The 14,506-nt window shown below is 38.9% G+C and overlaps 1 protein-coding gene across 1 annotated transcript in view; it reads right to left on the reverse strand.

The window, feature by feature from the left end:
* The window catches only part of LOC104957188 (estrogen receptor beta), a 46,950-nt gene extending 35,533 nt beyond the window's left edge, over nt 1–11,417 (reverse strand). The window contains exons 1-6 of the mRNA XM_010784797.1: nt 11,320–11,417; nt 7,623–8,135; nt 6,238–6,425; nt 6,033–6,149; nt 3,648–4,007; nt 1,186–1,324 (exon numbers count right to left, since the gene is read on the reverse strand). Coding sequence (XP_010783099.1) covers nt 1,186–1,324; nt 3,648–4,007; nt 6,033–6,149; nt 6,238–6,425; nt 7,623–8,047 — 1,229 coding nt within the window. The 5' untranslated portion in view covers nt 8,048–8,135; nt 11,320–11,417. The remainder of the gene's footprint in view (nt 1–1,185; nt 1,325–3,647; nt 4,008–6,032; nt 6,150–6,237; nt 6,426–7,622; nt 8,136–11,319) is intronic.
* Nucleotides 11,418–14,506: the final 3,089 nt, after the last annotated feature.

The following is a 14,506-nucleotide window of genomic DNA, read 5'->3' on the forward strand; positions in this document are numbered from 1 at the left end:
CATGTAAGATGTGTGTCCAAAAACCGGAGCCATTCCCTAGCCCCCTGAAAGAGCGCGGTCTTCGCCCTCAAGCCGGCCCCTGACTCTTCCTGACGTGGTGGCTCGGGCCCGGCCCCCTGACTCTCCTGCCGCTTCCTCAGGCCCGGCCCCTGGCTCTTCCTGCCGTGGGTGAAGTAAGTCAATCACCACATTACACACAAATCCCTTCACATTTAAATTTTTATTTACATTAAAGTATTTCGTGAGGCCTTCTAAAATGTTTTTAAATATAATTAGGGTTGTCGTTGAAGAGTTTGTAAATTATTGCGTTGCCTGGCAACACACTCAAACATCCAAATCACAGAGCTTGAGGACTATCACGGGGTTTGACGAGCGAAGCGGAGAGAATACTTACATCCGGGTGTAAAATTCTCTAAAGCAACTAGGCTACTATGAGCTGCTCCGACCCTCGGCCCTGACGGACTCCAACTTGTGTTTATTAATCGAACAAATAAATAAACACAAGGATAATTATGTTTTATTGTTGAGTAAATAACAGTGTGTGGTTTAGAAAAGAATACAAAATTAGAAGGAAAAAACGATGAAACAATACAGATTTCAGTATTCTGAGCCCCTACTCTCCCCATAACTGACGGCAACAAAATTCCTACATTATTCAATTAAAATAAAGAAGTAAAAACAATAAGTGTGGCTTGATATTGAGAAAGAAAAAGGTTGATAAACGCTGTGAGAATGGATCTGCGGGTAGCATTCGCTCGCGATCTCAAGTCGTCTACAAAATAGGAGGGAGCTACTGTATATAGAAGCCTATGGACATCCCGGAAAATTGAAAATGTACGCTAAGGCCCCCCCCCTTGCGTTGGAAAAAGCCGACACGGCCGTCCCCCCTCTTGCGTTGGAAAAAGCAGACACAGGGGACTTGACATAACGTCAACATAGGCTGACCTGGGAGTGAGGATGGGTTGGGTGAACACACACAACTCATGCTTATGAGGAACAATCTCTGCTAGCAAAAGCCTTAGCATGTTGGAGTAGAAGAGAAAAGAGGTTGTCACAAAGACATCAGCTGATCGGCACATAGGCCCAAAAATACCTCGTAAAAACTGTGAGAGCTCTTAAACAAATCAGCTATTTGTTTATTCGACTGCTAAGGTGTGAATTATGAAAGTTGGACTTCAAACCTACCTGTTGAGTTTGAAGTCTGGAGAGAAGATGAGTTTTCCAGGATGATCCACAGACCTCCACATCAGGCCCAACATCAGGACCTCCAGCCAGCAGCACTTCAGCAGGTGGATCTGGTCTGCTAGACTCAGCTCCATAAAGCCTGAGGAAACGGAATAAAGAGAAACACATAATTACCACACACCTCAAATGAATATCCTATCTGGATTCAGAATATAAGGGGACAAAAAATGACTCATCATGGATCACAATGAGAAAACGTACAATCAGCGAGGAGTTTCCATTGTCGTAAAAACACTTTCCGATTTAGAGACTTGAAAAAGTTCTGTAGCTCATACAGTACAGTATGTCATGAGAGAGAAGGGACAAATTGAGAATTATAAAAACAAAAAAGATAATAAATAATGTAAGAAAGAACAGATCCACACAATATGGCTCTTGTTTTATTTGATTTCTATGATATCTGTACAGAGGGGACCTATTATTTATGATCTTATTTAGGATTGTTTCTCAAATATTTGGGCCAGGACAATCAGGATGCACGCAATTACTCTTTAATATATTGTCGGCAAGCTAAAAAGCTACAACATGTGAATATAAAACAATATTGGGAGTTAACCAAAGGTACTTTTGCCTTTTTTTTATGAAACTACATCAACTAAATGAGGTTTTCAAAGGAGCCTATCAACCAACCTTCTAAGAGTTATATTAAAGACAGAGAAACGCCCTTGTGCCATAGACTCTAGAGCACTACAGGATCTAACAATGACCTCACTATGTATTTAGCTTCACTGCGCCTCGCTCACCTGTCTGTACTTTCTTAGATGTTTCATAAAGCAGACAATGCACACTCATCCCCACCTCCGCTGGAAAAGAAATGGTGGAATATGGTCGTTATTCAAAAAACGGGGAGTCTTTGTGAACCCCTCACATTAACAACTCTGCTGGTGAGTTACCTGCTGGGCTGAACACTGGCTAAGAGAGGAAAGGCGAGGAGAGGGAAACATAAAAAGGGACAGGAAAGTGGAAAAAGAGAATCAGGACCATGTGAGAAATAAATAAATTCATAGAAGACAAAAAATTATAGAGAGGTTGATATAATGATTTCCTCCCGTTGGTCTCTGTTTATCCATGCAACAATTCTGTCACTTGTTTGTTTATTCAACCTTCCCATGCAGCATCTGACACACCAACATGAATGATGAGTGGAAGATGTGTTTACTGTAGCCGCAGCTTTGTTTTTGCCTTTATAACCCTCAGTCTGCTTTGCTGGTTTTCACCTGACTTCCACACGTTGTTAATCAGAGCCAAACTGCTTCCACTGATCCTAGAGTTTATCCTGACCCTAACCCAACATGGCTCTTTCACTCAGAAAGGCCACACCGAATGCCTCCAGTCTTATTTGATGACATGTAAACTGGTCTGTGATTAAGTGGATGTTCCTCAAGTATAAAAATAGACTGAATTAAGAATTAATATATGCACAATGCAATGGAAACATTTACATCCAAAAGAAACAACGAAGAGCAGGAAATATGGAGTTTTCAAAAGAATGAAGTAGATTTTCCATGTTCCAGTGTTTTCATTATGGATACAAATAAGGGCAAAGGTCAAATAGAAACTATATAATTATCAACAGCTAAAAAATTCAAACTGAATTAATGTCACGCGGTAGATTTTATAAAACATGTAAGATGTGATTTTAGCATTGCTTCAAGTTTTATAACGTATCAAAAATATAAATAAAAATGGTTTGTTTATATAAATAGTAGGGCCGGGACTTTAACGCGTTAATTAAGATTAATTAATTACACAAAAATTAACGCGTTAAAAAAATTAACGCATTTTAATCGCACTTATTTTTGCACCGCGGAACGTTTCTCACTGGATGAGTTTCAGGGGTACCGATTATACTGGAGCACCAACTAACGTTCATTACTTCAGACAACAACAAACCACAGTGAACAATAGTCAAACGTGAACGAAGAAGCTGATGAGACCGCTTTGGTTGGCCCCGTGGATGGGACATTTTGTTTTAAAAANGCTAAAAAATTCAAACTGAATTAATGTCACGCGGTAGATTTTATAAAACATGTACGATGTGATTTTAGCATTGCTTCAAGTTTTATAACGTATCAAAAATATAAATAAAAATGGTTTGTTTATATAAATAGCTTTATTGTTGCACCTATTTTACATAGCCCAATTCCTCTTACTGTATTTATGTATGAACCATTATACAACAAAGCAAATTCAATAAATAAACCACAATCTACATCTAATTATTATATGTTTCATGTATTTAGTACATTTAATCTTAACAAACAGGTACAATTCTATTGAACAAACAATGTTCGTAGTTTTTAAGAAAAAAAAGATATTTATAAATTAAATTAAATTAAATAGGATTTCAATTGGGAACATTTTTAATTTGAAAATGATTTGCGCTAATGTTTGTATCTTACCAGGGATCTTTTTGGCCCAGCAGATCATGAGGACCAGTTCCTTGTCTGCCAGGTTGGTGAGGGACATCATCATGCTGGCCTCGGTGAAGGGCTTCTTCATGTCCTCCATGAGGTAGATCTCCGGCGGCTCCGCCTCCATGATGCGGGAGATGAACTCCTCTGGGCCCATGGTTGAGTGGTGAGCATGGCACATCTGAGGGAGGGGGTCCACAGGGACGATAGGAACCTCTAGGTGGAGATGCCTTGGGGCACGGGAAGCCAGCCCCACCCTGACCAAACCCCTACCCGCGGGGGCCCGAGGCTGGAGCCCCCCACGGCGGAGCCGGGCTCCTCTGTAGCTGCAGCGCTCACGCCTTACACCTGGAGCAAGAGACAGAGAGTCACATGACCATACTTTGTACCCTTTGTACTTTATGTGTACATTGTTCTTGTTTAGTGTAAAATAACCAATACAACCACAATAGGGCAAAAATATTGGCTACTTGCCTAAAGGGCAATTATGCTGATTTTCAGGTTCATATCTATATTGTACATCACAATGTACAACAATATCTGTTTTTCTTTTTTTTATTACTGCCGATTTTTATTCCATATTTTATTCCTTCTTATTCCATTTCATTGCAATGTAAATACTGTTATATTTTACTATGTTTTTTATTATTTTTAATATTTTTCTAGTTCTCTAACTGTGTTTTTAATTCTTGTTTTACTTTTATGTATGCACCACGACACCAAGTCAAATTCCTCATACGTGTAAACCTACCTGGTAATAAACCTGTTTCTGATTCGATATTGTGTGACATGTTTTATTACCAGGTAGGTTTACACGTATGAGGAATTTGACTTGGTGTCGTGGTGCATACATAAAAGTANACACATGCATCTGCTACATTGTTACAATCTAAGCACTAAGAATCTGCCTCTTTACCCTCTGAAGAGAGCCGCAGTGACGCGTCCTAAAACCCGGAAGTAAACTTCTTCCGGTTCCTTCGTCTAAAACGCAATGCAATTTCTCCATAGGATTTTGGAAAATAGCTCGAAATAAGGTCTGTGGTTGACACATATTTAAGAGATGGATCACGTTTTGTTCAGCCGGATAATATCCACATGTCAACCTTACTTTTATAATTTTTGAATAATAAATCTAGTCGGCAGAAGCAAAATGCTAACGTTATGCTATAAACGAACTACAAGCCAGTACAGCAGCAGGGTCGCACGACTTCAACGTCACGCCAACTTAAGATCGTTTCAACTGACTTGCACTGAAACTGCACTTTGAAAACTTTAAATATATTAACATTTTAAACTGTATANTCGATATTGTGTGACATGTTTCCATGCTGTAATGTTCAAAAAGGTCAAAATGCACACTGTCTTAGTCACTGTTGATGAAATATAGCATGTCTGAAAAATACAACTCTGATATAACATTGAACAAAATGATTGCCAGTGGCCTACTGAGAATTTGGCTCTAAATTATCAAAGATTTTCAGAAAATATCTTCCACAGCACTATTAGCTCCAAGTCCCTCTGAGCTCATATTGCTGGTGGAGGATTGCAGTTGAAGTGCCCTATAAACACATAGTCACTCATCTGTTTTGACCCTCCTCTTATGTGCAGGTGTGAGGGTACAGGGCAAGAAACATGAGAAATGGTTAGAATGAGGAATAATACTGTGAAGGTTTCCACTACAGAGGGTAAAGAGGCAGATTCTTAGTGCTTAGATTGTAACAATGTAGCAGATGCATGTGTGAGAAGGACTAGCTAAGACTGACGGCCCGTCCACACAGTGGCGTGCGTTGACGCCATATATATACAGTCTATGGTTGACGCTTGCCGGCGGGCGTGTCTGAAACTCGACCAACAACCAATCACATGAATCTCCCGCCCCTGACACACAAGCAGCGGTTTGATTGGCTAGAGCTTGTACTGGCATATGATTCGATTGGCTGACGCTTCTGCCGAGGCGTCAAAAGTTGAACATTGCTCAACTTTTGCAGCGAGCCACGCCAGCAACGCTCCACGTCGCTTCCCACGATGCAGTTTGGCGAAAAGTGACGTCACCCCATTCAAAGTGAATGGTGAAGCGTCAACGCACGCCGCTGTGTGGACGGGCCGTGAGAGTGTTTCTGTGTGTCTCAGTGGGCAAACACTGGATGAAGGCCACAAATGGGCCCCATACATTTAACATGTGGATTTCTGTTTCTTGTACATGATCATTACCCAAAAATAAGCAAAGGCTAAGGTTGAGAAAATATTCTTGTATCATTTTCTTTTAGTAAAAATGTAACAGTGGGCAATTTGACCCAGACCCCACACAAGGGATAAGTTGTTCCACTTTCTTTTGCTATATCAAGGACCCCGGTAAAAGAGGTGAGAACCTACCGCACTTCATCATGCCCACTTCGTAGCATTTCCGTAGGCGGCAGGCCTGGCAGCTTTTACGTCTGTTCTTGTCGATAGTGCATTGATTTGTGGCGGGGCAGATGTAGTCATTGTGTCCTAAGGATTCAAGGAAAGAAGACACTTCAATGGATGAGGAACATGAAGAGATGGTGACTTGTTATTGACTGAAAGACAGAGTTTATACCTTGGATACTCCTCTTAAAAAAGGCCTTGCAGCCCTCGCAGGACCACACTCCATAGTGGTACCCGGAGGCGTAGTCGTGGCACACGGCGCAGAAGTGCATGTCCGCCTTCCCGACCGCAGACGAACACAAAGAGGAGTCCATGTCTTCCACTCCCTTCCCCAGCGGCTTGTTACAGCTGATGATGGAGCTGCAGGAAGAAACAGAGACATTGTGAAAAGGGACAACTTGACATCTGGAAGTTTACCTGTCATTAGTAATCTAACAGGTACTCTTTTGCTAAAAAGTTCTCCACAACCACATTGCAGCCAACTGAAAAATTGCATGAAGAAACTAGAGGATTCATCATTGAAACATAATGGGTATAAAAGTCTCAAGCATCCAAGGCCAGTTTCACTATGACTGTCAAGTATAGAGAATGACCCCGAATATGAAGTAGAGGCAGGGATGTAAATCAAATGTTGTGGTGAGAGTAAATCCATCCAATAGAATCAGTGTTTCAATGTCAGTCTATTGGTTATTATAATATGTTGCAACTCCATCTCAACACTAAATATTTTACTGGATTCTTTGCACAGGCTCTGCTATTATCCAACGATCATGTTAGCTGAAGAATACTAAAACCACCGTAACTATTTTGTCTCTTTATGTTGTCATTGCAGTCAAAGCTGCTTCGCCCATTCATCACTTCAACACCAAACCATCACCAACGTCAAGGGCTTATCTACAGTAGCCTTGGAGAAACTTTAGATGGCTGCTGTTAAAAGGGCTCTATACCTACACATGTATCTAACTGATAGGGAAAATAATAAAATCTGTATGTTAAAAAACCTACATTAAACCTTTCTTGTCCCTCCTAAACTAAATGCAATCTTGCACGTTTTCCCCCTAAACTTTTTATATAATAGCACAGAACTGTACGTGCTTGAGTTGTTTTCATCAAATTCGGGGTATAGAAGAAAGGCATTATCACTGAATTCCTAATGAGCCAACAGGCATTTGTAAAAATCATGGAAACACTAAGACCGATTTCAATTCTGTTTCTTTTAAAAAGGACTGAAAAGGACGCAATTCTCTTATTTATTTGTTTTTATTAATTTACACAAAAACACATGACAGGTTATCAACATGAGTTAATATTCATCATTATCTTTTTATTATTGGCTTTGGTTGCATCATCTGGTAACCTTGCTTTCTATTGAGCTTGGGTATTTTTGAACAATCCGGTAGCAGACGATGTCTATTTACTGAAGTTGCTAATTGGGCTGTAATCGACAAAAGCCTCCTATCGTTTTCATACAGCTTAATTGGCACGCACCAAACAGCCTTTTGTCCTAAGTATTATTGCTATACACGTCTATCAATGGACCAATGTCAATAAACATACCTGCTAGCGTTGATGCTGTGGGTTTTGTGCTCCAGCCAGGGAGCATGTGGGCTGTGATCATTGTAGACGAGAGGCTGAGGGCAGCGCGGAGTCAGTGAGGGCATGTTGGGGTGGTTGTTGGAGGGCCAGAAGGCTGATGGGCTAAGCGCGGGGCACAGAGGGGACGGGCTGTCAGTGATGGGCAGCCTGGCATAGCCGAGTACAGACGGGCTGTAGAAGGTTAAAGGTCCATTGCCGTACTCGTGGCTGCTATCCGTGTAGGGAGACTGGATGCAGACAGTGTGGCTATCCATGCCCAGAGGAGGGCTGTATGAGGCGGATATGATTCCCGGGGAGCTTGACCTCTCTGAGGATTTGCTAGAGTCCACCTCCTGTAGCTGAAGCAGTGTTAACGGGTCAGCATCCAGCCTGGGGGAGGAGTCCATGTCAGGGTGAATTTTAGTAGTTTCACAGTGTTTATGAATAAGATACTATAGCTGGTTCCTCTACTGCATGTTCCAGTAAAGACAAGTCCTGGGACAAAGGGGGAGAAAAACTGTTATGGTTAAAAAATGTATGTCAGTCTGAGCTGCACTTTTAGTTAGTGTTTATGAGGAAATGCTAACACACTAAGCTAAGGCAGTGGACATAACATGTCAGGTAGCATCAGAATGTTGCCGTTGTCAATATCATCATGTTAGCATGCTTACACACCAAGCTATGCTGGTGAACGTAGTAAACATACCATGACAGGTAACATCAGAATGTTACTATTGTCAACACGTTAGCGCTCAAACACACCAAGCTAAGATGGTAAACATTAAATACCTGGCAAACATTCAAATGTTAGCATTGTTATTGTGAGCATGTTAGCATGATGGTTGTATTCATGAATTTTGAAATAATAACTTTTTTTTAAATTGAGTAAAGTGAGACAGCTTAATAAAAAATACACTTTTAACACAACTATTACATTTGAACAAGATAGTATTAAGCTGTGTTCGGAAAGATGATACAAATTAAATTATAGAAATACTGTACGTTTCATATGACTCTGGCTCTGGATGGCTCTGTATGGATATATTATGTCATTGCTATAAGAATGGTTTAACACACACAGGCATGCACACACCCAAAACCAATTGTACTTTTGAAACATTGCAGCAATGTCAAGTTCATTGCGTATCTTTAAGGTTTTATTGCGTCAGAGACACAGGACATGTAACTATCAATATTGTTACTCAAGAAAGCACACAACACAAGATAATGGTATGTTTTCTTTACCGAGTGCATCACAACCAGAGGTTTAATGAGATCCTGCTAGCGCATGGGGACAAGAGATTAAAACACACATTGTTATCCCATTTCAATTGGGGGGACTACTCTAAAACTCTTTCTATGAACCTAAATACATAAAAACCAAAGTAACTGGGGGCTCAATTTGATTACTGTTTTTTAGCTCTGCACGTTGAGACTATGAATACCCAAAACTACAGCCCTAAGGTACTTCGCAGTACTAGGTCATATAAAAGATCATATAGACAGGTGTAGTCCAAGAAGTCTGAAATGTTCTCACAGAAGTTGATACAAACAGGTATTTTATTGATGCACTTAAAAACAGCTTCCTTACAGTGTCAACGGTGAAATGAAAAGCTCTCTATGTATTAAAAGTGTATTTAAACTATGAACATTTGTTCTGAGGATATAAAAGCACGGCATTATCTGTGTATGGGATATCACACAGTAACCAAACTGTGCCAGAGAAGCCATCAGCTGGTTAATCAATGTGAAAATCAACAGTACAGCAGACACTAGCTGCACAATGAACCTCAGACTGCAGCAATCACAAGTCCAAACGCACAGCTGCAATTCCTGCAAGGCTTGGGGTTAAATCGTTTTTGGGGGATTTTCTGCCTCTTCTTTGGAGTTAGCAGTCAGTATTATAAAAAGATTAAAAGAAACAAACTGTTAAAACGTCCTCCCTTCCTGAAGTCCAAGTTGCCAATAAAACCTGGCAGAGAATTGGGCGATCATGAGGGCATTGTCAAGCAGGAAATGGACTTACAAAATCCATCATTAATAGCGCAGATTTGACGATAGGTTAGAGTTTATTATCATGTATTCTCAAGTATTGATTGCTAATTGTGATGATGATTTTTAAAGACTGGATTTACTGTAGAAGTAAAACTCAGATTGTGTTATTCTAAATCTTCCAAAAACTGCATAGTGGGCAGGACACACCATGCCAAACAGTCGCAAGGTCCATCGCAGCAACCGTCAACATGTGAATCAACATGTCAGGTCGAAGTGGCCTTTAGCAAAACAATGCACTTTTACCTGTTTGTGGTACAAGCACTTTGACAGTATGCCCTGAATTAGACCGAAAAAGGTGTCTCATAATAAAATGCTACTCCAAATCTCTCCGAAAACACCGCCAAACAGCTTCCTTTTTTCCTCAATTTGGAGGACACAAGGTTCTTTAAATGTGTCCCACGAGTCTCACATGGCCACATTTTGCACATAATCAGTCCAAACATGATTTTAATAACAGGGAGTTACAGATACATTTATATAGGTACCTGCCATTAACTATTTTGTGTCAGTTGTCCATCATGTGTTGATGTTAAACATGACAGTTGGTACTGTAAACTCAGATTTAATGGAACTCGTCCAAGTTTCTATTTTTAGGGGGAACACCCTAGTGACTTGGAAACTTTGACACTTTCAAGCAATTAAATGCCCCATTAGTTTTGTTCTCTTTGAGGCTGGTGTGGCTCAAGTTAAAGGTTCTAGTTCATCCCCTGAATTTAGATACAGAAAGGGGTTTAACGCTTCTGCAAATCTAGGGACATGCACTGAGAATCGAATAAGACTAACCACCTACAGTACAGTACAGTCCAAATTACCACAAGCAAGTATGTAGACAGTGTGACTGAATGATTAAGAACTATTCAAACAGAAATACTAATATTTTGTCCACACACATTACGTCCATCTAGGAGTAATAAGCCTTGGGTCAACATTTTAAACCTTGAGTGAGGAACCGACATAAAATAATTTCTGGATACGGGTTTAAAAATCAATAAATATTTGTTTTAACGATTTTTTCGGGCAACCAGTGTCAGGGGAAGATATAACCGGGGATCAAGATAAAACTATTTCTTTATAATTTTCCAGATTGGATTTGCTGCTTTAAAATTACTTGACACTTACTGGCAGAGATGATTGTCAAGTTAGGCTCAATCATACTTGGTGTCTTCTTGCATTCATTATTCTGACGTACCATTTGTTGTGAGTGACCGTGAATAATACTGTCAGTATAATCGACTGATACCCTAAAATAAAATGTTATTGCGGCCATGAAAATTGAATTTCAAGAGCTAAACCAACATATGTAGATAAAGATTTATAAAACAAACAACTACGCAGACAGAGGGTTGGATTCTGTATCTCATGAAGTTCTACTATTGAGTATAACCATGGAATGCACAATAAATACATATAATTAAAGTAAAACTAATTGCCCACATTCTGGTTGACATTGGACAAGTTATTATCTTCTCAGACTTGCCAGAATTAAACTCTCTGAGCGTAGATTTACTAAAAATAAATCCACAGTCTGACATTAATACAATGATTTGAGAGTGTGAGATTAAAGTTCACTAATCCATAGGCTAAAACACTGAATAAGAAGACATCAAAAAGTTTGAAGACTCACTTTTTTCCTGCAATATTCGTGGCTCAACAGTTCGACTTTTACCCATCGACTATGTGAAAATGTGTTTTGTAAGAGGTTTGAGCTTTGGACACACTGGTGTTCATGGCAGCTTTCCATGTCAAACCAGCAGGAAAACAAAGGTCAAAGGGCACTGTCTCAATGCAAGTCTGTCTTTTATTTCACTGATTCATTCAGCCACTGATCTGGTTTTAAACAAACAGGCCATCAAAGCTGCCCTTTTCCTCTGTTAATTTTTACTGACTCACACTCACACAATATATGAAAACACATTGAAGGAAATCTAACCCAATGTAACCCAATGGTTGGATAATCACAGATTTCTGTCAATAAACAATCAAACTATTAAAACAACAATTTCCTCTGTAGTTGATTGAACTTTTACCCAAAATTGTGTTGCGTAACAAGCACCCTCACTGACCTGATCTTAAATAAACCTATTTTTGTATTCTGTTTTTGTAGTAAATTAATGTTTAAACTTAGTAACAGCTTATGTCTTCTTTTAAAGTTTCAACCCCACTTTGAACAGTGCTTTCTTGGACTAAAGATGCATGAAAACGCCACAATCTGTCTCTTTCATAGGACAAGTTGTGCTGATCTGATACCTACTTGAACCAATGACACAATTAAGAGTCTTATACTTCAGCAGCAGCAGACTGCATGACAGCTCTCTGTGCAATTGTTAACCATCATTTTCTCACTACAAGAATACACTTAAAAGTCACATGAACTAATAGTAACTCTTAACATTGAATTTCCAGTGAAAACAGAACATTTTAAAAATGATTACATGGAGCTAAACACATATGGGTATCTAAAAAGAAGGAAATGTGGTTAGGGCAATGATAGATGACAGTGACAAACATTGAGGAGAGGAAATTATGTCAAGGTTTCACATTACATTTCACAGTGAAGCATGATGTATGGAAGCAAGAACATGTTTTACATTGGAGCTGTTTTTGTCAGCAAAAAGTAAAACAAATAATAAAAATACAAAATAAAAAGCTTTTTTTTCAGAAAAGATTGCCGTCTTCACCTATATGGCTAGATGTACGTTTCTCATTGAGTTTAATTAACCAATAAGTGTCTCTTTTTATAAATCACTATCTTTTTACAAATGTTATCTAATTAAAAGTTACAAGTATATTTTTCTCTGATTATCTGACATTTTATAGAATAAAAAAAGAATCAAATGATCAGTAGATAAATCAAGAATGGAGGTAGTTGTTGCCAAACACTGCACAACATCCTAATCAATACTTTGTTTATGATGTGTTATCAATATTTTCCTACATTTTATGATTTGTTTATTATTTATTATTTTATGAACATCTTCAACCTCTGACTTTCCTGGCTGCTTGATGCTTGTAAACTTAGTAATATAAATACATTTAAAGCTTTCTACTGGTATGTTTAAATTATTCGGATCAAGAGCATACCAATACTGTAAGTCTGAGCAATAAATATAAAAGCTGGACGGATGCTTTTATTCAGTATTTTACACTTTGAGCTACAATATTTTAGGACATGAGTTTCCACATCTAGTCCAAACATGTTGTAATAAACTGGCGCTCCATAATGATTCATGAATCAACAACAATGAAGAACCTGGAACTTTTTTAATCACAATTACGATTATGGCTTGCAACGATTACGAAAACACATAATCAAAATAAAACGATTATCTTTGTATTATTATTATTACTTTTTTTTTTTTTTCAAATAATTTTTTTTTATTGGCTTTTCAGTTGAATTATACTTAAAGTTCAGGGTAATCAACTGTTAAAAACATACTCTTCACATTTTTTTCTCCAATAAATTGATGTTTTCAAAGTAAATGGATAATCGTTTTTCATAATCGTGATATCAATTATTGACCAAAATAATCGAGATTATGATTTTTGCCATAATCGAGCAGCCCTAATCCAAAGCTCTGTTTGCACTGCAGAAATACGTTTTTCATTTAGTAATAATGGGCAGAAAGAATCTGGTGATACCGTCAGAGGTAGGCCCACCTTTACAAGAAAGAAGATTAGGTCAAAATGTGTCCGTCTTTCACGAACACAAATCTCTTTGTTGGAGCTGCTCTTTAACAATTCTGCCTCAACACATCCACATGAAAAGGTCTAGAGGTCCCACATTGCTGTTATAGGCTTTAACAAAGCATGATTCAGCAACACAAAATATCATGAGTCCAAATACGTCTCCCTGGAGAGCATGTTTTGCAGGCCACTACATAAAAAACCTGGTTATTTCTTGTGAATAAAAAGAGGCATGGAGCCCTCCTTTCCTTAGAACAAGGCTACCGGCCAGCAGCACATACCGAAACACAAAGACCCCCATTAGCCGGCCCATTCTCACAAAGCCAACAAGGAGCTGCTGGAGGAGAAGGGTGGTGTTGAATTGAAGAGCTGGACGGATTACATGGGATCTGGACGGAGCTATTTCCGTCTCACAGAGGAGCCTGACAGCGAGAGGCTTCAGAGGGACGGACAGATTGATTATAGCGTCCCCCAATTGGAGTAATTGTAGCCGTACTCCTGCTGCACTGTCTCCCTGTCTGGCAGCTCGGGCCCATCTACTGTACTCAGTAACTACACCAAATTCCCAGCAAACCATCTTCTTTTGAGCCTTAAGTGTCTCTCTTTTCTCGAAAAATAAAAGACATTACATGATCATATTAACACGCTTTGGGAAAAACGTATTACATGTAAGGGGATGCATCAGGATACAAAACTTTATTCCCTTTCAGTTACATAAAACATTTGTAATCGATTACTTGAATAATCTTGAATTCTAAAAGATTGGGATTACAATGTTACTGAAACAAACAAAAAGAAAGAAAGAGTATATTGTATTTCTTATTTTTTTCGAATACTTTGAATCTATACACCTGCCTGAATTTGCTATATGGTGTTCAGTTTCTTTGGTTCATTGGTTCTTGTCTTTTATGTAGGTTAATATATTTGTTATTAAAATATTGTGCATGAGTATGTGCATTTTCTGTTAACCAAAACAAAAAATGTGAACTTGTGACCCGTTAGAAGTGACAAGATGGTCAGACAAGACCCTCCCTTCTTCCTAGATGTTGTTGTGTTTCGGTGTTTCTGGGCGTCAGATGTAAGCACGGATCCAATAATTAGCTACCAAATGGGCAGAAAAATGCAAA

This window comes from Notothenia coriiceps, unplaced genomic scaffold (genome assembly GCF_000735185.1).
Source record: "Notothenia coriiceps isolate Sejong01 unplaced genomic scaffold, NC01 NC01_scaffold00026442, whole genome shotgun sequence".
Lineage (NCBI taxonomy): Eukaryota > Metazoa > Chordata > Actinopteri > Perciformes > Nototheniidae > Notothenia > Notothenia coriiceps.